This window comes from Lutjanus erythropterus, chromosome 23 (genome assembly GCF_056507025.1).
Source record: "Lutjanus erythropterus isolate fLutEry1 chromosome 23, fLutEry1.hap2, whole genome shotgun sequence".
In the NCBI taxonomy this organism is placed as follows: Eukaryota; Metazoa; Chordata; class Actinopteri; order Lutjaniformes; family Lutjanidae; genus Lutjanus; species Lutjanus erythropterus.
Window position 1 is genome coordinate 9,310,846 of NC_139339.1, and position 22,293 is coordinate 9,333,138.

Sequence of the window (22,293 nt, forward strand, 5' to 3'; positions counted from 1 at the left end):
CTATTTCAACCTCATAGAAAGGGCGTCTCCATTGTCCTCACAGTCAGTTGTCAAGGAGGTGGTCTTTTTGTACATTTTATTTATTTTTTTTATCCATGAGCCAGGACAAAAACAGCTCCTTGGAGATTCAGTGCTTGGCGTTGGAAACCATGGCAACAGAGCTCAGTTTGAACTTGACACGTCTTTGTGAGAAACAGTCGGGGTTAAGCCCAAAGTTAGCTCGCCCGCCCGCTAATCCCGCTTTTGCGAGACGGGCCTCGTGTCATGACGGATAGCAGAAACGATGGAATTAGGTGAGGATAACACGTTTTATGTTGGGTACGACAGCACAACAGAGCGCGCTCCAAAAATGTGTCATTTTTCAAAGTGTTTTGCAATAAATCTTCTGCTACAAACAGACGTTGACACCGAATACATACCGTAGTTGGGAAGCAAGCCGAGCAGAAACAAACAGACAGGATGACACACTCTAGACTTTGTTTTCCACCAGAATGTAACTCCCCTCCCCCCCTCGGGCTGTATCTCTGGAGACCTGTTGGTATGGAAGAGAAGTTAAAAGACAGCTAAATGTCTTGGCTTCCCTTGACAAATTCAATGGGACAGTGGTGCTGCGTGGGGTGAAATACAAGGAACGCCCTGTCACCTCTACCAGTACAGGAAAGGGCCGGAACTATATCAGTCTTTGTACTTCTTGTTCCGTCCTTATTCACCTCACTTGCACTCCTCCTCTGTCAAACAAAAGCTCTGAATAAATGTGAAGCAGTCACACCAAGTGCTTTTGAATTAAAGCTATAGAGGAAGACACTGTTAAAGCAAAGGGTCTGCAATGCTTCCACACGTTTTTAAAACAAAAATTGACTATAATTAAACAATGAGTGGAGTAATTGGTTTAATTAGTATAATTAATTTGCTGTTTTTCGAGCCAAAATGCTATACATTTGCTGGTTATACCTTTGAAATATGAAGGTTTGCTGCCTTTCTCTGTTTTATTAGTTGAATATTTTTGATTGTGGACATTTTGTTCAAAATAGACTATTTAAAATATTTTTTTCTCTGAGTCAAATCTGAACACAGGCGTGACACACACATCGCTGGCTCCAGCATGACTTAGACTTCAAAAAAATATTATTCTCTGTGATGTTTATCATGAAAAAAGTGCAAATATCTCAAGTAGAAATCACAGAAGAAAACACTCCTTAAAAAAAATCATGTTTTAAAGTTTTCCTCAGAATTAAAGCAACCCAGTTATAGTTGTCTGTTCATCCATGGGTACATTGTGAAAAGGAAATGCTGATGGATAATAAACAAAACGTAAACAAATCCAGTTTGCTTTCTGTGTCAGACAATGCCACAATTGACCAATCAGAATGGAGTATTCAGTAAAGCCTTGTTATAAAGGTTTATAATGAATTTCAAAATTGCCATGAAACTTCAAAACTCAACTTGTATTTTGCCACTGCTGTCATCCTGCCATCAACATAATTGATACACCTTGTACTGAATTAGGACCTTTGGGCCTTCGTGGGCCAGTAAATTACTTTCCTTTCAGACTTAAGCTGTGACTGACAGTACCTTGGGCATATTGACACAGAGGAGACAGGAGAGTTCAGTCAAGCCCAAGCTTTTAATCCCACCTATGCTTCTTTCGGGACAATTCCTTAAGACCCGTGGCGATTTCCTGCATGCCAATGCACGCTTGGACCCTTGCCGAGCTATTGACGTCTGACCCCGCCTGTATAGAGCGCTGGGGTTACTCATAACCCCTGCTCGTCTTTCATTATTGAGATGTGAATGAGGAAGGTCAGGGGGTGGCGCTCATCGATCGGTCAACACAGGAATATTTGATTGTCGCTCAGGCGGCCCTGCCAAGACACTCCTCTTCGTGGCAACAGAGGTGGCCATTTTGAATGTACAAAAAGGTTGAAGTGAGCAAAAACATGAAGTTTTTGAAATGGCTGGTTAAAAACCTGCAAGGTCACGCTCGGTCGATTTCATTCAGTTTGTCTACTTTAAGGATTATGAAACAGCAGCTGTAAAGAGGGGGTTATTTATTGCTAAACCTTGTGGCTTGTATAGATAGAGAGGTTTGTTATTAGCAGCACCTATTCGTCCCTCTGTCACATGAGGTAATTAGCGACTAAACACCCTCCTAGTAGCTAAGCACTATGGGTGACCATTAGTGAAGCAATGCGGTTTTAGGCTTTGAAAAAGGGCTTTGAAGAACGAAAGTGCTGGAAGCACATACTGGCCCAAGTCGGACATTGGAAGTTACCATGGTGACAGCGACTGGAAATGAAAAATCTGTGCTTAAAGGCAGGCCTTGGTGTGTGTGTGTGTGAGTGTATGTATGTGTGTGTGTGTACTTGGGGAAGTGAGAGAGAAAGAGAGATGGGTGGGGATCAGTGATACAGTGTGCGTATTGATTTGTGTGTAGATTATAAATACAGTGAATAGAGTGCTATTCTATTCGAGTGTTCTTTCTTCTTCTTTATTCAGACAAACCTCAGAATTTCTTCCAATTTTCCAAAATAGAGATTGAATAATGGTCCAAGCGGAGGATTAGAATCTTTTTGTTGTCGCTGTGCAGTGCACACAGCCACACAAGCTCCCCAAAGCAGTCCTTTGACTGGAACCAGCAGCAGACGTCGCTCTTTGTGCGTAACAAACAGGACTGGAACGGCAAGTGGCATTTCTGCCTCTCTGTTTTTATTCCCCATCCGTCCGTCAGAAGGCCAGCACAGCAGTGGCACCACTGGGTATCTGGCCGAAGAATCTGACGCTTGCAGAGATGCTCTTGAGATGGGCTTAGAATCTCAGCGGGAATGGTTCAAAAGGCTAACCCCGGTCAGCAATTCAATGGGGCCTGTCACTGGAATATTTCAGGATGGATTCCTTTATGCTGTAGAAAGAGGATATAGAGTGTGTGCGTGCTGCCTGCCTGCAGAGATGCTACTGCTCATACATATACGACTGCAGTTCAGCCGCTGATGCACGTATGTGTGCACACCCCCACACTCTTAGAAGTAAAAGTTCTACCCAGTCCTGCCCCACTGTGCGATGATTGGCTACCACTACTGTGTTCTGACTGGCTGTGAGCACAAGTGTAGATGTTGGCAGTTGAAGAAGTTTAGAAAGGAGGTTGCGGTGGATGAATGGATCAAACACAAAAAATCTCTCACAGGAGACTGGACTTTGTGTGACTTAGCTGACTTATTATTTTCAGCTTTCAAAAACTGCCTCGGTGAAGTTTAGGTAGGTTTACAGAAAGAGCACAGTGTGTGGTTGCACAACACTGCTGTCTGTCAATCACGAGGAATCGTCGTCGAGGCAGCTAGTAGTAGTCAATCACAGCTTAGTAGGGCGGGACTAGGCGGAACAGTTTGGGGACAAAAATAACGCCTTGTCCCCATCGAAGAACCCTTTCTTGTCCAGGGCGTTCTGCCAAGACACTTGTATATTCCAAGGGTTCCGTCTCGAACCCACCAATAGGCCTTTTCCAACAATATGGAACTCGCCCTGTTCCCATTCAAGCACCTAACTTTGAATGGGTTTAGAACATTTACACCAAAAGTAAGTTGGTTCTGAACCCAAAACGTTGGCTCCCATCTGAAAAAAGATATTACCAAGACTCCTGAAGGGAACTGGTTCAAGAACCATAGTATATTTGGTGGAAAGGGGCCTTGGGAGAACCTATCTGTGGTGCTACGTTTCCACTCAGAACACTGGAGGGACCTCTGCGGGTCCTGTCCACAACCTTTCCACCTTGTAAGGGTGCTAACAAGAATTTGCCTCGAGGGCTGTTATGGGGACTCTTCATACTCCAAGGGTTTCATGTAGAACCCACCCAAGGGGATCTAAAAATATATTTTATAAGCATTTTGCCCATAACCCTCTTCCGCATGTTCTGCATGGAGAATAGAATAGAATAGAACCCCTAGTCTTACAAAGAACCCTTGACAAACCATTTCTTGAAAAAAGGGTTCCTCAGAAGCATGTAGTTCTGTGTAAAAGCTCAGCCCTTCCAGAAGAACCCTTGTGGACCTTTTATTTCTAGGAGTGCATCAGAAATCTCCTTTCACACCTTGCACACCAAATTATCATTTTTTTCTCAATATGTGACACATTAATATTCATATGACTGTTGTAAAAAAATATATGACCCAATCCTCACTTTTACACGTTCCCCCTGGAATGCGGCTTAGCCTAAAATGGGCCTACAGGCTGAGAGTCCCAAGGGCCGTCGCTGGAAGATAAATCAAGCGTCACCAGGAAGATAGGGAGCAGCATCATTTGTTGGCAAGAATAGAAAAATTCATCCTGGAAATCGTAAATCATTAGACGGGCAGGCCCCAGTGAATAAGCCTCACCCACCAAACAAATCGATTCGTGAAGTTATTGCACATTTCAATCCTCCCTTCTGCCTCCTTACAGGCACCTGGAGAGAGACCCTGTGGGCGTTGTGATTTACATACCCGGAGATTAGATGCTTCTTGTTTTTGACAGAGTGACAGATATTTAAATCATACGTTGAGCTTTATTTATTTGTTTGCTTGTAATGGAAGAGATGCATCAAAAAATATGTTATTAGGCTTGTGTAACGCATATCAGTGTCAGCAGGTTAGCTTCACAGTGTGGGTGCTTGTAAGTGTAGTAGGAGTGCTTTTCCAATCAATGCCTATTCTTCTCATAGCAACAGATTTCAAAACATGTCTTAATTAACTATTGTCCTCAAGCTAGTGGAAATAACTTTTCCTTTTTTTTTTACCCGTTTTGACTTGGTAATAATCTGTCTCGAAATAATAAAGCCTGCTGCTTTTAATGACTTCATGCATACAAATTATTTCCAATCATGTATCAGTTTCCAGGGTGGGACCTTTACTGAGGTTTGCTTCGTTCTAAGAAATGCCATCCACTCGATAAGGCTGCACCTAATTATTGTTTTCGTTATCGATTAATCTGCTGATTATTTTCACGATTAATCGATTAACTGTTTGATGAGTTCACTTTTCAGATTGTTTTTCGTAATCCTGGACTTCCTGGCACGCGGCACGGCTAACTTTCATATGTGAAGGCCCCAGTAATGCAGAAAGGTGCATACAGGTTTTGGCGCAACATATCATATGCCAACCACACAGCCTCATTTTTTCAGAGGTGGCTCTGCTTATCTCAGGAACATTAAGTATTTTGTCTTTGTACTGTGTCCACTTGGTCAAAAAGTTATTGCAAGTCATAGCATTCTGTTTTTTTTTTTTTGTTTCACACAGCATCCACATCTTTTTTGGAATTGGGGTTTGTAAGTATTTGAGAGCTTGTCCCTGATACCAGATATCTGTAAGAGGCTGACGTCACTGACAGCTGCGTCCTGGGTCTCATTCTGTGCTGGTTGCAACAATACATTGTTTATTTTATTTTTGCACAGCCATCTGGCGAACCCCACAGAAATTATCTCGTGACCCCCTTGGGGGTCCTGACCCCCAGGTTCGGAACCACTGGTCTATAAAATGTCAAAACAAATGTTTTTTTGTAATCTAAGAGCCCAAAATGATGTATTTAAACTTTTTCTTTTGTCCAACCAACAGTCCAGATCCCTTTAACTCTTCATATACTATCATAAATGATAAAGAAAATCAGCAAATCCTTACATTTAAGAAGCTGGAACCAACAAATGTTTGACATTTTTGCACAAAAAAATGACTGACACGTTCAAATAATCAATGAATCGACTAAGCACTGCAGCTCCCCCTTTCAATGCAAAAGCCTCTAAGACAATTGACGTGTTACTTCCTGATCATAACGGAATGAAACAGTTATGATACATTATACAGTATCCTGTTAACTGCCACATGTTGTATGTTGAGTTGTCAGTTCTCTGCCGCAGAAATCCCAGTTGCCTTGTTTTAAATGAGAGCAGTCGGGAGACAGGAGAGCTCTTTCTTGCATTTTAATTAGCCATCGTCATAGCTGCTGCATCATACAAGTCATATATCTCCACATGTATGATGAGATAATTTGAATACAGCTCTGCTTTTTCTCTATAATAATAATAGTGATCATTTGTATGGGAAATGCATAATTCTAGTAAACATTAGTGGTGGATTCAGTTCATTCACAGGATAAAACAAAGAAAACAGAGTGCAGATAATGCATTATTTATTGGGATTTCCGCTCTGGATACAAGGCTGTGGTTCAATATATTGTATATGTGTGTGTGTGTCTGTAAGAGAGAGATTTAAACTAATATTGGCAGAACTTGGAATCACTATCAAGTTTAAACAAAACATTGTTCTTTGCTCTCTTTTGAGCTGTGCAATTTTCAAGATGTGGATCTCTTGACATCCAAGGAATTGGCTGCGGATTATTCTGCTGAGTTTATCTTTGCCCTTTTCGAGATAGAACTCAGACACTCATGTCTGTGCTCCGAAAGACCACTTGCTGTGTCCCTGCCTTGAAAGCAGAGATAAGCCGCACATGTGAATGCACATATGAAAGGGGTCTAGCATTGATGTCGAGGGAAGACTCAGCACAAGGGCTCTATTGTCTTCAAATGAATGGTTGTATATTACCACTGAGTAAAAGAATACAATACGAAGTAGCTCATCTAAATTAATTGTCATACAAGGCCAAGCTTTTATTGTGTAATTTAAACAATACACTTGCAGTATAAACTCTTGCTGCACTCTCCCTATAAAAGCATTTTACTGGATTTATTTGGATCTTAATGTTGAATTTGGAAGCGTCAAACTCCCCCAGCACTCCTCTCGCATGTGCCAGACTCGAACTTAAATGGAATTTTTGTGTGCACCGCCAGATAGATGTCTACAGCATGTGCAGAATCACGGATTGACCTTTCAGGTGGAGGGAGAAATTGCATCACCTAATACCTGTTGTGGCACTGAAATAGATGGATTAATTTCAAAGAGGCTAGCTGAGCAAGTTTGATCTGTCTGCGGCTGGATTACCTCTCCTCCAAAATAACAAGACGAGCCGTCGTATTCAAAATTCTTGCAAAGAAACTGCATATCCCAGGGTTTAGATAAATAGCCGTGTTTTTAACTAATTTCCTTCTACAACTGCAGAAATATTTGTCTTTGTTTTAGCTCTCCACTCGCAGTAGCAGAGTGGTTTGGAGCAAGCTGTTAGGGTGACTTAAAGGTGAAGTAAACATCTACTGAGGAGCTCAGGGGTTTGTCTTCTTTTCAATCATACTCCGAGTAGTATTCAAATCGTTACCATTTAGAGGTTATTTTAGAATTAGTAGCAGCCATCGGTGCCACAAAATAGTGCAAATAGAAATGAATGAATGTGCTGTTGGGGAAATGTTTACCACAGCTGATCAGCCTTTGTGGTGTCAGTAAAGATTTGTCCGCCTCCTAAGGTTTAAACCTCCCTGAGAACAGCAGCCAACCTGAGGTAAAATAAATTCCTCCTCAGTAGCATTGCTCATCATGGGAGGAGTGCATCCCCTGAGGTGATAACCTTTGTCTGGGCTGACCTCAGATCCATGTGTTGTCTGACAAAGTAACAACCCAGAAAAGTCCTTGCAACTCAGACTTAGTTTTCCTCCCATTTTTCTTTTCTTCAGCCTGGAAGATAAAATGATCTTGCATCCAAAAAGGATGAAAACAAACAAGTTAGACTTTTCATAAGCAAATTTTAAATTAAAAAAGGTAAATTATTTATAAGATATATATATTTTTTTACAATTCTTGAATCAAATTTAGGACGTATAAATGTTGACTTGATGCTAACATATAATGAAAATTCCTATTAACACGCTATTGGAAATCAGCATCAGGGTAATATTATCTTAACAAATCATCCACACAAATTAGTAGCTGCTGACATCACTGATTTCACATCTGTTAAAAAAGCATCCCAAATAAAAGTAATAAATACTTGCAGAATCAGCAACGAGGGATTGTGATAGTATTGAATTGTGAGATAAGCGAATCATCCCAGCCCTGGTTTTTGGTTTGTCTGCTCTGGGCTACTGTAGAAACAACATGCTGGCCTTGGAAAACATCTTTAGGCGATTGTACAGCGATGAAAATATAACTCTGAATGCCCTGCCCTATAAATATGACACGCTAGAAGTAAATTGATTGAATAATTTCAATGACTTACATTGTAAACAACATGTTAAGAGACCCAAGAGTGTGTTTTGCTGTTGTGCTGCATTCAGGTTCAAGCTATTGCTAGAGGACTGAACATTGGCTACTTGAACTCATCATGGCCACTGCTCTGCGCATTAGTCTTCGCCTTGTAGACTGTTTCCATGTAACTGACATTGTTGTTGAATAAATCTAATTAAATACACAGTTTCCACAAGGTTAGACACACTAAAAAAACTGGATACATTCCTTCTCCAAACTAAATTGTAATAAAAAGTACAGGAACTGTAAAGAAAAACGAATTACGAGGAAGGATTTCTTCGTGCTGTGGGCTTAAGTAAATGGGGAAATGTACAAATAGAACAAATCAGTGATGGAAAATGTTTTGACCGTTGTTTAAATTTGTCTCATCCATCATCATGAGCCATAAACAAGCCCAATCTCCCTTCTCAGTAACAGAATATTGTTTTAGTCATCACCTCGGTAGAAGTGCCCACTCGTCCGCGCACGCAGTGAAACAGGAAAAGCATATGTTTATCAAACTTCACTTTAGGCTCTTGGGCTGTAGCCAAAGAAAAGACCCCTCCCCATCCATAAATTCTCAGCAGGAACTCAGATTTGGAAAAAAAATAAAAAATACTCCAGAAGTCTGTAGTGCAGTTGATCATCTCTCCACATCCAGTCGCAGTGCCTTAGTGCCACTGTATTTCCCTCAGATTGTTGTTGTGTCGGGATAAAGTGCGGCTTATCTTCCAAATACAATATTAGAGAGGGGGGGAAACTGTGTGATGTAAAAATCTTATGAAAGCTACTAATCTGTATGAATGGCTAAGAGGGATTATGCTTGTCAGGAGGAGAAAAAAAAACAAGCTCAAGATGCTCATTCTTTTTTGGGTGAAATACCATTGAATTTATGTAAGCGGTGGAAGTAGTTCATGAGAGTTGATCAATCTTGACCTTTGTTTGACCATCCCTAATGAAACTCTTATTCCATACTTAATAGAGCCTGATAAAGGTCATTCATATAGCTCATGCACATAAACTCTCCATCTTCTCTATACCGAGCCGTCACTTGGCACTTTATTCATTTCTGCTTAGTTCCACATAGTTAATCCTATAAGAGGAAGAGGAATATGGCTGATGTTTTGTCACCCATAGTGTTTGTACAAACACTGTGACAGAGCTTGATGTTTTCCTGCGGTTCTGCATCACGTTGCTAATGCCACCCAGTAGGCAAGCAACGCTGCGATGAGTTAATCTTACACTTTTAGAAATAAGGGTTCTTCCTGAAGGCATGAGGTTCTACTCAGACCCATTTGAGAGAAATCTTTTTCTTTCAAGTTTTCGTGTAAGACTAAGTGTTGCATTAAGAACCCTTTTCATCCAAAGAACACTTTTTGGAAGAAAGAGTTCTTCAAGGATTTTTAAAATCCTTGAAGAACTCTTTCATCAAGGGTGTTTGTGCCATAAGAGGGTTCTCGGTAGAACCCCCTGGATAAGTTCTAGCTGAAACCCTTGGAATATAAAAAGGTTCTTGGCAGAACCCCTGAGTGTGTTCAAGATAAAAACTCTGGAATGTGAAATAGTTCTTGGTAAAACCTCCTTGGTGGGTTCCACATAAAACAGTTGGAATATAACAGAAGGTAGGAAGGAAGGTGAACTGTTCTGGATAGAGCCCCCAGAGAGGGTTCTGGGTGGAACTATTACACAATTTGAGGGTTCTCTGTAGAACCCCTGATTGTTTATTGTTTTTTTGTTTTGTTTTTTGCATGAAACTTTTTACAGATTGTTCTAGATGTAAGACTTTTATGTTGAGTTTATGTTGTGTTTATAAAAGTTTACACCAGGAGCCAAAATCAGTTCTCCTGTGTGGACAAGCTGAAGAACCCTTTACGGTTCTAGTTAGCACTTTTATTTCTGAGAGTGCACGTGCAGTTGTCTCCACGTGTGACTCTTCGCATTACAAGCATCTGTTGAACGTGTAGGTGCAGTCATTGCAGATGTTCATCCATGTTTTCACGGTGTTACATGAACTTAAAGACTCAGAAACACTGAGCTCCCTCGTCGCTGCACTTAAAAAACTCCACACCCACACTAAGTCATTGTGTTTATGTTGTATACATTCATTCCCCATCGTCCTCCTCAGCTTTTTAAGCTGCGTTGAGCGGCTCTCTCGCTGTTTTGGAAACAAACTCTCTAGCTCTTAGAAAAATAACAGCAGTGCCATTATAGATAATTTGTCAGCATGTATATAGGAAGCGGCATGTTTCTGTGTTCAAGTGCGGAGTGTCTCTGTGTAGGTTGTTTGAATATGTATACAGCAATCCTCTGACACCCTTCAGATTCACATACAACCTGCAGGTTTGAAAGGTTACTTCTTACCAAAGAGGTGTATGTTCTCCTGACACCAGAACATGTCAACATACTTCCAAGTTGCACTCTTTTGCATTTTTAACCCCTGACGGCTGTGATAAAGCTTGTCTGCCAGCAACACTGAATATATACATGTTATATTCACAGATCTTCTTGTGCAACAGGTCATATAGATGGACTGGAAAAACAGTTCCATACAAACAAATATGTGCAAGTATAAGGACTTAGATAAACAAGTAAACCTATTTTTCCCAAGAAAAATTCTCAGATTCTCAGGTGCCATATGAAGATGCAGGATTTACTCTGAGATAATTGATATATGTGTCGTTGTGATGGCGCATTTGAATGCTGCAAAGACAGAGAAATTACTGTTGCAGTATAATCTGCAGTCTCAGTGGCTGGTTTGAGATCATTTTGTTGTTTTTTGGAGTACAGAATTATAATATAATCTTGAAGAATTAGGCTAAAACTTTCCAGCTGACTGGCATCTCATGGAATTAAACGGGAACAATGATTATAAATGCTCATAGAAACAATTCTATACTGGTGGACTGATTTTTTTGTATCTTTTCATTAATATTTCTGCACAAAACAATTTTGCAATATGTTACGTGCATATATGCTGCGTAGAAGAATTAAAGAATGCCCTTAAGCTACACAGAGCCTTAAAGAGTACTCTACTGATTTATAATTGCACTCCTGTAATATTGTGGGCCTCACGATGGGCAGTTTTAAATGGATTAAAACCAAAGATATTTTCTTTTTTTATATCATGCCTTCCATTTCCTTATCAAAACCTTGTGCCTACATTACCCACGGTGCAATGTAGTGCACTCTATTTAAACTGAGAACTCAGAATTTTTAAGTGTCCTGTCCAAAACTTCAACTGGAACACTCTCTGAAATTGGATTTCCGACTTAGAAAGTTGGAATAACCTCAACTCTACGCTGACCTTAAAATCCAAGATGGCTGCTCAGTGCATCGACAGCACATGAAAGCTTCGGTAATACACTGTTTGTTAGCACTTCTGTCTTTTGTTGTACATGTGTGTGACACATGCATCACCTTTCTCCAAGGACTAGGAGCCTTTGGAGAAACTCAGTGTGTTTTCACCACAGGATCTAAATTAAGTTCTGGGAAGATTATTTTATCCCTCCAAAAAGTCCCTGCTCAAGGTGTAGTACAGGAATTTGGGGGGTTGGGCTTGCAGTGCTGAACATTTCTGATTGCTTGAGTACTTGCATTTTACTTCAGCCTCTATTCGTAGCTGCAAACCAGTTTGTTTTTTCTTCATTTTTCTTCAACACATCTTGTTTTCATGCTTGTCAGTGGACTAGTTTGTCACATCTTCACAGGTCTTAAGACTGCAGCGGAAACACAGACAACAATTGGCTAAGTGGATCTTTTAGTCCCTTGGAAAGTAGTTCCAGGGTCTAAAAGTTCTGGGCACTTTGCGAGGAAATATGGCTACAGTCAAAAATGGAGGGAGCTATCATAAGTCGCATTACACCGTCTGATTTCACAATATAACCTTTTGAAGCAACACCAATGTGGCTTTCCACATCTGTTTTGCCAACAAAGCAGACAAGCCACTACCAATAGAAACCACTGACTGAAATGAAACCAGTGACTATGACTATGATGACAAGCTTCCAGTACCATTTCACAAGGAAGTGCAAATCAATTTTTGCTGTGGTACTTTCCCGGTGTGACTGGGATTTGTGGCTCTGATATTATAATAGATGTCACACCGACATGAACAGCTTTGCCACTTTCCATCTTTTATTTTTTTGTCTGTTTGTTTGCAGTAATTCTCTCACTTGAACACCCCTTTGTTAAGTAGTGGTCCACAGCACTTAAGCGGATGAGTTAATGAAATCATTGTAGTTTGACTGAATTCAATCACCCAGCCCTCCCGAGCAGGAGCGGGAGCAGCACTTAAAAAGCATTAGCATGGTTGTTACAGTTTGTTTGATAATCCCCAGCTTTGGATATCTTTTGAAGTAACTCCAAATAATTGAAACATGTGAAAGATACATTATTCTATAGCAGATCCATGATACATCATGCTGCTTAACAAGCTTCTCCATATGAACAATGGGCTTCCACAGAGACTTGAACTGATAATTCCTCTGTCTGTAAAAGAGCTACACTAATCGACACTGAGCAGTTCCTGGTTTTTACTCGAGAGCTAAATGCACGGGCTTAAGGCCATCGCTTCCTCCCTTGTAACGTTTTCTTAAGGTTTTCATGGGAGTTTTAAAGGTTGTTTTTTTTTTGTGTGTTGCGCCAGGAGACAGGCAGAATGAGAAAAGATGGATGCTGCGACGTGCAGCTGGGAAAGATAATGAATGAAGTCGACCGTGGGTGGCGAAGACCATCACTAAAGCGTAATGGGTCCCAACAGAGGGACGAGGATATTGACCCGTCCGTCACTTTTTTCCCCCCCGCTCCCTTCCCTCCCTGTCTTACAAATACAAACCCTCACAAGTGTGTACACAGCCTGACACACACACACACAGTCACCGCAGTGTACACATGAATCAGACAATACCAACATGCACTTTGTCTTTGCAGACACACACACACACTCTGAGTCCCACAAGCACCTTGTGCATCTTTTTCTCATCTTAAGAACTAATGCATGTGTGTGTGTGTGAGTTTCTTGGAGGTGGGGCACTTTGGACGTGTTTGCTCTTTTTAACTGAAAGCAAATGGGAGAGTTTGCGCTCCCTGACAGGGCCTTTTTCATCAAACATATACGAACTGTGGAAGAACTCCGCAGAGAGGCTTCCCGCGTCAGTGCAGAACGCCAGCTTGAACCGTCCCCGTTCTCATTTGACGTACTTCAAGCAAACTTCTTTTGATATGAATTCTATGGAAAAATCAATCAAAGCAAGTCGCCGTGTTGGAAGCAGATTCAGCATTGCAATTTTTTTTTTCTCCCTCCTGAACTTTTAAAAGCTGGCGAACCTTTCTCTCCTTCCACTTGGTTGGTATTTTCCTTCTGATATAAATCACTTGAGTTCTGAAAGGGAACAGTGGTGCAGACCAATTCTCTTTTATTACTCTCCAATGTGGACAAATCTGTCTGGCTTTGACAGTAGCAGAACCGTCGTTGTCTTAGACTACTGCCTTTTTTTTCCCTTTCTCTTTCTTTCATTGATTATTTACCCGTTCATTCATTTTTGTTTTTTTGTCCTGTTTCAGTGGTCAATAGACTGAGAGGACTCAACCCTCTTACATCAGAGGCAGCAGCAGGATCAGCCAGCGATTATAGTCATTACAGTTTGTGCTTACATAGGGCTCTTGTGCTTTGTGCCACATCTCCCCTCGTCAGCTGGCAGTCTGAGCTCTAATCTGCCAGTTATAACAAACAGCAGACGAGGGAACAGGAGGAATAAAGCTAGAAGGGAGGAAAAGCGGGAATTGGGTATAAAAAGGAACGGCTGGTGGCCAAATTGCAAAAATTGAGTTTTGTGTCCTTTTTTTTTAGAATCTTAGCTCTGACAGACAGTTTTATCCAGATGTAACCCTGTAACCACTGAAGGAGCAATATGTAACAGTCACACATCCAAAAGTTAGTGCTGCAGTCTAAATAGCGAGTTGGAGCCATAGATACTACGTTAAATAGGTTGAAATCGTATTTAATATGCAAATGTTTGAAGCAAGTTGTTTCACTTCCTCCCCAGACACGAGGAAGCACAGGCAAGCTGCAGGAAACCTGCAGGAGTGCAAGACAAGTGCAACATTGTAATTTGACAATAACAAGCAACGATGAGTTCTGCTCTGCAAGTTGATCAACTGCTTGTAACTCTGTCACTCGTCTGTCAATGTAAAGCTAACTAACTAACTTACTTCAATAGATTTTTTAGTTTTGAGCGCTCAGGCTCTTAAGTTCTGAAAAAAATGACCAACAAATGATGATTTGTTGAGATAATTTACTTTTCTTCTTTAAATAAACTTAATAATGAATTAACCAATTTCTTAAATGTTTTGCATAGTGTTGTTTAAGTGAAAAAAACCCCTGAATAATAGTTACTCACATAAATGTAAGAAAAATTAAATGAAGGGCAAAAAAACTCCTAACTCATAGTCGGTGTCTACACAAGCTGTCATTTTGGATTTTGATTCAAATTAGTATATAAATTTAATGTTGTCATAAAGTCACATGACCTGAGTATGGCCACTTAATGCTCCTCCCCCAGCACCCTGTTATGTGACTGCAACTCCCAGGACACAGAAGCCATTTGCTGTCATTATCTGTCCTGTCAAAAAAGAAATTTCAACATTTAGTTTACCGTTTGCCAGTGGAAACAGCTTCCAGGCGCCAATTAGAGCGTTCATCCTGCTGAAGCTTCCAACCACCTGCTGTCTTTTTCCTCCTATGGTGAATATGCAAACCACATATTCCTATACATATTTGAATACATCACTCAAAGTGGATCCATTTCCTTCGCCCCCTGCTAGTTCAAAGGCCTCCATCAGAGCCAAGTGTCTGATGAAATCCTAATTACCCCCCTAATTGGTAATTGTGAAGTCGTTGTGGCACGTGGTGTGGGCAGCTTCTCCCACTATTGATCGCCCTCCTACTCCACCATTGATTTGCACTTGATACATTTAATTGTAATTATTTCTCCGCCTTATTTTATTCCCCCTGAAAGATGCCTTCAGGACGCTGACGGCAAACTGATCGGGAGGTATTTGCGGCTGTGTGTGTGTGTGCAGAGGTAAAAAATGCACAGCAGTGATGGAAGGGATTTTGAATATGGGTCAAGATAAACGTTAAGGCTGGGATTAAGTTTGCAATCCACATTAAATACACATTATGATGTTTAATCCCACAAGAGGAAATTATTGCAAACTATGATTAAAGTTCCAGATTTTGGTCCTAGCTTGACTTCTGGGGCAGCGTCATTGAGTCAAAAAAAAAAAAAAAAGAAGTCATGTCATGTCATGTTATGTCAAAAAATGGCATGTTGTTCAGCCACAAAACAAGCCAACAACTATATCTTATGATGTTGAAAAGCAAACTCTCTGTGGGTGGAAATACACTTCTGTTTTGTTTCCATTTGTCGTCAGTTGAAGTAAAAGATTTGTTCTTTGCCCACAAAAAGCTTATTTCTGTCAAATTTTGTTCACAAATTTGTTTGTTGTTTGTGAGCACTTCTCCTTTGCCAAGATGATCAACAAAAGGCCACTCTATAAAATCTGCAGTTTTGTCTTGACAAAATGATACCAGATTTTTTCAAGAGATGGGACGAATCCCATCTGATGTCAGCCTCACACATCTACAGTAAACCAGCACAAAAATTACAATTACCAACAGAAGCCACCAAAAGCAACCCTGTGTGAGCGCATTACAAACACATGACGGACATATTACAAACCCCAACAAAAGGTAAGTTTTGCATTTTGGAACATGAGATAGTAAACCTAAACTCTCAGCAATGCATCATGGGAAAATATGCAAATTATGCAAATGCTGCACACATGAATGTTGCAGGCCAGACTCCTACTGCGCCCCGCAATGGTTGGAGGATGCCATTACATAAACTACACAAGCTTTTCAGATGTAGAAAATCTTCACCACTAAACAGAAGTTCAGTTTCAGCTTTGTGTAATCTTACTAATTTAAAAATTGGTGTTCATTGGTTGGGTTGGTTACGTTTAGGCATCAGGAGTGATTAGTTAAAGTAATAACATCAGGGTAAGTAAATCAGAGGCAGAGGACGGCAGATCATGACTTTGCCTTCCTGGGAAAAATAGCCCAATGTGAAATAGCCACAGTTCAGTGCCTAATGAATGTCTTTTTTCAGGGAAATGGATTATCTTGGCAAAGAAGTGCTCACTTACATGTATTTCAACAAATTTGTGAACAAGATTTGAGAGAAACAAATGTTCCGTGTGCACAATCTTAGAGTCTCATGAAAAATGGGAGCTAAAATAAAAGTGTTGCGTTTCTATTTTTGTCGAGTTTACATGTCCATTCATGCAAGTGTGTGACTGCTTGAGGCTCTCCTCCAACCTCTGGCTAGTTACATCTCTTCTATCCATCTCACTCCTAATTTCATGTGACACTTAATCTTAAGTTGTGTTCTCACTCGCTGATTACACCCCCCAACCCCCCCAACCCCTAGTTCTAAAGAGAATAAACCAGAAGTGGTAGTAAGCAGGAAGGGTGAAGAGATGAGACGCCTGCCTCTGTAATTGTTTCTCACTTTCATAGGCTTGACCCCTTATTTATCTGACTGGCATTTACTGCCTGGGAATTAACTCTTCATAGGCACAGACAGGCCACAGACAGCTGAGCAGAGTGAGTGAGTGGCAGAGGGTGGGGGTGGTGGTTGGGAGGGTGGGCGCGGGTTCATGAACCCATAAAGCTCGCATGGGAGAGAGTCGGCAGACCATATCTCATTACTGGGCTGGCTTGAAATGAGATGGGCCCCTTTTTGCTTGTCCCTCACTGGTTCGATTGATCAGTCGGCAGCCAATCAATGTTAATTAAGGTGTAGAGAATCCTTTAATTGTGGCGTATGAATCATTGTGTCAGACCCCGCCTTGACCTTCACAAGACTTACACTGTGAACGGCCTTGCTGGGAAATAAATACCTTTTATATATTGCAATATAATGGTCGTCTGTAAATGAGTATACACTCTTAGAAATGAAAGTGCTAAATGGTTCTTTGGCTTGTTCTCTTATGAAAACCCTGTTTGGTTCCTGGTAGAACCTTTTATAAAGGCTTAACCTGGAATCCAACATAAAGGGTTACAGCTGGAATCATCTGTGAAAGGTTTTTATCTAAAATAACCGATGAGAGGTTCTACAGAGAACCTGTCTATGGTGTACTGGATCTACAAGCACCTTCTCTGGAGGTTCTATCCACACCTTCTAAGGATGCTAACGAGAACCTACCCAGGGGTTCTACTCAGAAGCCTTTATATTGCAAGGGTTTTATCTAGATGGGTTCTATCAAGAACTGTTTTCTGCTATGAACCCTTGACAAACCCTCTTCAATTCTTAAAGAGCTCCTTCCTCCATAAAGGGTTCTTTGGATGAAATGGGTTCTTAAAGGAGCCCTTTGCTTTAAAAAGGACTCCTTACTTCAAAAAAGGGTTCTTCAGAAGCATACGTATATACTGTAGCTTGTAGCAGCAGGCCTTGTGGAGATCGCCAGCACATGACGAGCTGCTCAAACACAGACCAGGACGACCTTCACATTCTGTGTTTCATTTTGCAAAAGGATGCAGAGCACAGACAGATCAATACTTGTCAAAACATTTAAGAGTTAATGTTGTGAGATAAGTGTTGCTATTATGTGTGGCGAGAGGCTCTCTGTGCATATGAAGTGGGCCTTTGATTGATGACTGCCAAAAACAAAATGGCACATGAGAACACCACTGGCAGCCATAATTGTGTTTTTTAATGAAGACCTACATTTCATGTTGGAGCTGATTTCGCACTCAGTTGATTGTGTCTCACCCGCCCTCTCCACCACCACCACTACCATCCATCATGCGGTAATAACAATGTAACCTGTACATGGTTTAAAGCCTGGTTGTAGGTCCATGACGTCCAACTCTACTCTTCAACAGAAAGATGAATTCACCCACGATGGCGCCTTGTGAACCTAAAAATAAGGGTGAACGTCATAATCTCTCAACATTAAACATGCCAAACCACTCTGCTCCAATATACCATGCTTTATTACCTTAATGTTTTCAACTCCCGCTCCTTAATGAAGATTTCCTGATGCTGTATGGAATCCATCAGTTAGTCATGTGACATTTTAAGCCCCCTGAATACAATGTCTACCATCAAAAAGCAATGGTTTATACACTACAAGTACAATTTGTACTCATGCAGATAAACATATAGATACAAGACATACCATATAACACTGCAACAAATGTTTCAAGTTGCATTTTTTAAATGCAATACTTCTTCGTAAATCACCAGATTCAATCCCAAGTTCAGTTCAGTTCAAGTTTATTCACAAAACAATTTAAAATACAACTACAATCATATAAAACATACTGAATATGTGAAATGGGACACCCTGACAAGCTATCTGCAGCTTGAAAAACAGAGGCCCTGAAGACTAAGAAAATAATTTTGAAAAATATGCTCACCAACATACTGTCTAGATTCTGAAGTGCATGTATTAAACTATAACTTTTACAACAAGAGTAACTTAAGAGGCTAAAAGTTAACATAATCGGTACTTTTTCAACTTATTTTTTTAAAAGATTTTGCTCAAATCATCCTCTCTTTACACTTCTTGATAACCCTGACTGAAAGTCAATCTACATCTAACCTCAACACATCACCCTTTCCACTAAAATTCATATTATGCTTGTATTAAAATTCAAAATGGCTTCAAACTGAGCCCTTTGTTTAACCTTGTCTGGTTTGAAGGGGTCGTCCAGTGGGGTTGGGGGACTCTCAAGACTCAAATTTAAAATGTGGTCAAAATCAAAGCAGCAAACGCCAAGATATCAGGGCTTTAAGTCACTGGTATGATCCACTGAATCCTAAATTCCCTTAATCCAACTTCATAGCTTCTTTCATTAGAAGCTTCTTGCCAGGTAAATGCCAATGTCTGTCAAACACTACATCCCCAGTTTGTAACACAAACTATAAATGTGCAGACTTAAAGGGTCAGTGTGTAACAATAGTATGTTCTCATTAGTGTATAATCACCTGAAATTAAGAACTGTTGTGTTTTTGTTGCATTAGAATTATCTGTTTATATCCACAAAGCACAGGGTCCTTTTCTGCAGAGTCCATCATGCTGCACTGCCATGTTCCTACGGTAGCCCAGAGCAGACAAACCAAACACTAGCACTAGACATGGACTTCTGCATGTTTTGTGGCCGACATAGTTTCTCCTATACACTTAGAAGGGGACGGCGAGGTGAAGGGTTACAGTCGTAAACCTCACTGCTCGATACCACTAAATCCTGAATAATGGTCCTTGAATCTCTGTGGCATCTTAATGACACCATCAGGGTTATTCTTAGATCTTTGGAATGACACGGAAGATATATACGCTTGTTCAATATACTTTTGTGTAAATAAACAGTAGTATAGCTGTGTTAACCTGTGCCAACAATGAACTTATTTAAAAATTAAACTGAAACCTTAGTTACATTCAAACTGAAGTGTTACTGACGTCACGCTAAAGCTGCTTAACTTTGTCTGGTGTCTTGTTGTTGTTGTTGTTGTCATCACTACTGCTGTGCATTGTGGAATATATTTCCTGGTGTAGTGTCCAGTGCTTGCATACTTTTCCCTGAAAATAGTATCGCACCTCACATACTCCGGCTTCCTCCCACAGTCCAAAGACATGCAGTAATTAGGTTAAATGGTGACTCTGAATTGTCCATAGGTGTGAATGTGAATGTCTGTCCCTACGTGTCAGGCCTGCGATGAACTGGCGACTTGTCCAGGGTGTACCCCCCCTCTCGCCCAATGTCAGCTGGGATAGGCTCCAGCCCCCTGTGATCATTCAATGACAAGCGGTTACAGACAATGAATGAATACTCTGTTGCTATATATTCAAGGAAAGAGACGGGATGAGTCATCTTCAGTGGCGCTTCATAATCATCATAATCTTTGTTCTACAGAATTAAATACGTTCAACGTCATTAACCACACTCTAAACATCTGATAACGTGTTGCTCTGTTCTGTGATATAGGTGTTCAAAAGGACAAGATTGTCTCATGTTGCTATTTTTGTCTTTTCTCTGTTTTCAGATGTAATAACCGGACCCAGTGTGCTGTTGTGGCTGGACCGGATGTGTTTCCCGACCCTTGCCCAGGAACCTACAAATACCTGGAGGTCCAATACGAATGCGTACCCTACAGTATGTATTCCTTCATTCTTTCACACTCTTAAGCATCTCTTAAGCAGCACCCATTCTTATTTCCTCTTCACGACAGTGACTCATGCAAAAACCCAGTCAACATGCATGCTTGCCATGTTCCAAATATTCAAAAATATCTCAAACGTGTCATCCAGTTTGGTTGGACAGATTAAGATGCAGCAGTGGAAGTGGAGACAAGTGATGATTCCTGTGATCCGGAAAACATAACACCCCGCATGAGTACAGGAAATATTATTGACAGTGTTGTTCACATGTGAAAGATGATACAGTATATCAATGTGGAAGGAATGCTTGCCCATTGATGCGATACTGCTGTTTATCAAAGTCTTTGTTGTAACTGACAAAAGATTATCGCTTTTTTCGTTTTATTCATCCCGCATGGCATCAGTTATGTCAACAGTGTGCCAGCGTACACTCAAGTTTTTACAAGTAACATCTCCTGTGGGATATTGGTTGTGTAATTTATTGATGATAAAGTAAGAGGATCTTAGGTACTGTAGATACAGTAATATAGTCATATCATTTGAGACCAAAGTAGATTTGTCATAATAAGGACAAGAGCTTCCACATTCTTGCTTGTTATACAACTTCAGATACTCAGTAGTTCGGGGTCTCCGTTTTATGCTTCATAATGCACTACACATTTTCAGTGGGAGTCGGTTCTGGACTGCGGGCAGGTCAGTCTAGTACCTGAGCTCTTTTACTACAAAGCCATGCCGTTGTAACACAAACTGAATGTGTCTTGGCATTGTCTTGCTCAATAAACAGGAATGTCTCTGACAAAAACGTCTGGATGGCAACATATCTTGCTCCAAAACCTGTATGTACCTTTCAATATTAATGGAGCCTTCACAGTGATGGTTAGCAATGCTGTGGGCGCTAACGCACCCCCATACCATACATACCAAGTTAGGACTATTAGCAATCTGGATGGTCCTTCTCCTCTTTAATGCCAAGGTCACAAAGTCCATGATTTCTGTATCACGCCACAACACACTTTTCCACCGTCAGTGCATCTTAGAGGCAAAAAAAAAAGAAGAAAACTGCATATCCGTTAATGTATTCAGTCAGAGACCATGTTAGCTACTTCTCACTTAGATGGTGCTTGTCAGTGCCTTCCCATCAGCTCCCCCAGTTCACAGCACTTTAATATCTTTGAGGAATCATGTCTGATCATGTCATGTCTCTGTTAGCATAACAGCAAGAGAGGGCCGTTTGACTTTAATCAAAATGAGACATATTTGTTGTTTTTCAGTTCAGTTCAGCTCAGTGGACGCCAGTTAATGTTGAGACTAGTGAGGCGTCTCTGAAGGGAGTAAATAAAAAAACAGGATTTAATTAGTGCAGCAGGTGAAAAACGCTGTCTGTCAGGCTGCACACAACTTGAGGGGAAACATTTGGGCTGGGAATGGAAGGATCAGCATGGGGTGACAGGATGAGCACACAGTGAGGAAGTCCAGGTGAGGCCAGGGGAAGTGGCATGGACGTTGCCACATGACCTTATGTATTGTGTTAGACTGACCTTTGAAGTGGAACACCAAAGTCACCATAATTATGCCTGCCAAAATCCTGACATATTGTGTTTTTTTGCTCAGAAGTGATAAAATAAAACTGGAAATATTTGGTCATTTATCTGTGTAGTCTGCAGCTGCTGGGTTCAAGCGAACTCTAATAATTCAAATTCAAATCAAAACCATCTTTTTAACATTTGATGTCCTTACATGGCTCCCTCAGTAGTCTGCCTGACAGGAGCTTTCATGTTGTGAAGTAAAAACCATTTCTACCTGTGATCCAGAGCTGGCAGATGGCTCTTTTATACCTGACTCTTTTGCAATATCCACAATTTGCTATCTCAGCCACCCAGTGTCAGTGCCTGGCCAAGGTGTCCATGTCTAACATTGACCCAACTAAAGCTAT

General features: G+C 40.8%; 1 protein-coding gene across 9 annotated transcripts in view; it reads left to right on the top strand.

Annotated features, from left to right (window-relative positions):
* The window catches only part of LOC146305598 (adhesion G protein-coupled receptor L3), a 299,312-nt gene that overhangs the window by 139,056 nt on the left and 137,963 nt on the right, over positions 1–22,293 (top strand). For all 9 annotated transcript variants that reach the window (XM_084711654.1, XM_084711646.1, XM_084711647.1 and 6 more), the window contains exon 5: positions 20,246–20,355. In XM_084711654.1, the coding sequence (XP_084567780.1) occupies positions 20,246–20,355 (110 nt within the window). The remainder of the gene's footprint in view (positions 1–20,245; positions 20,356–22,293) is intronic.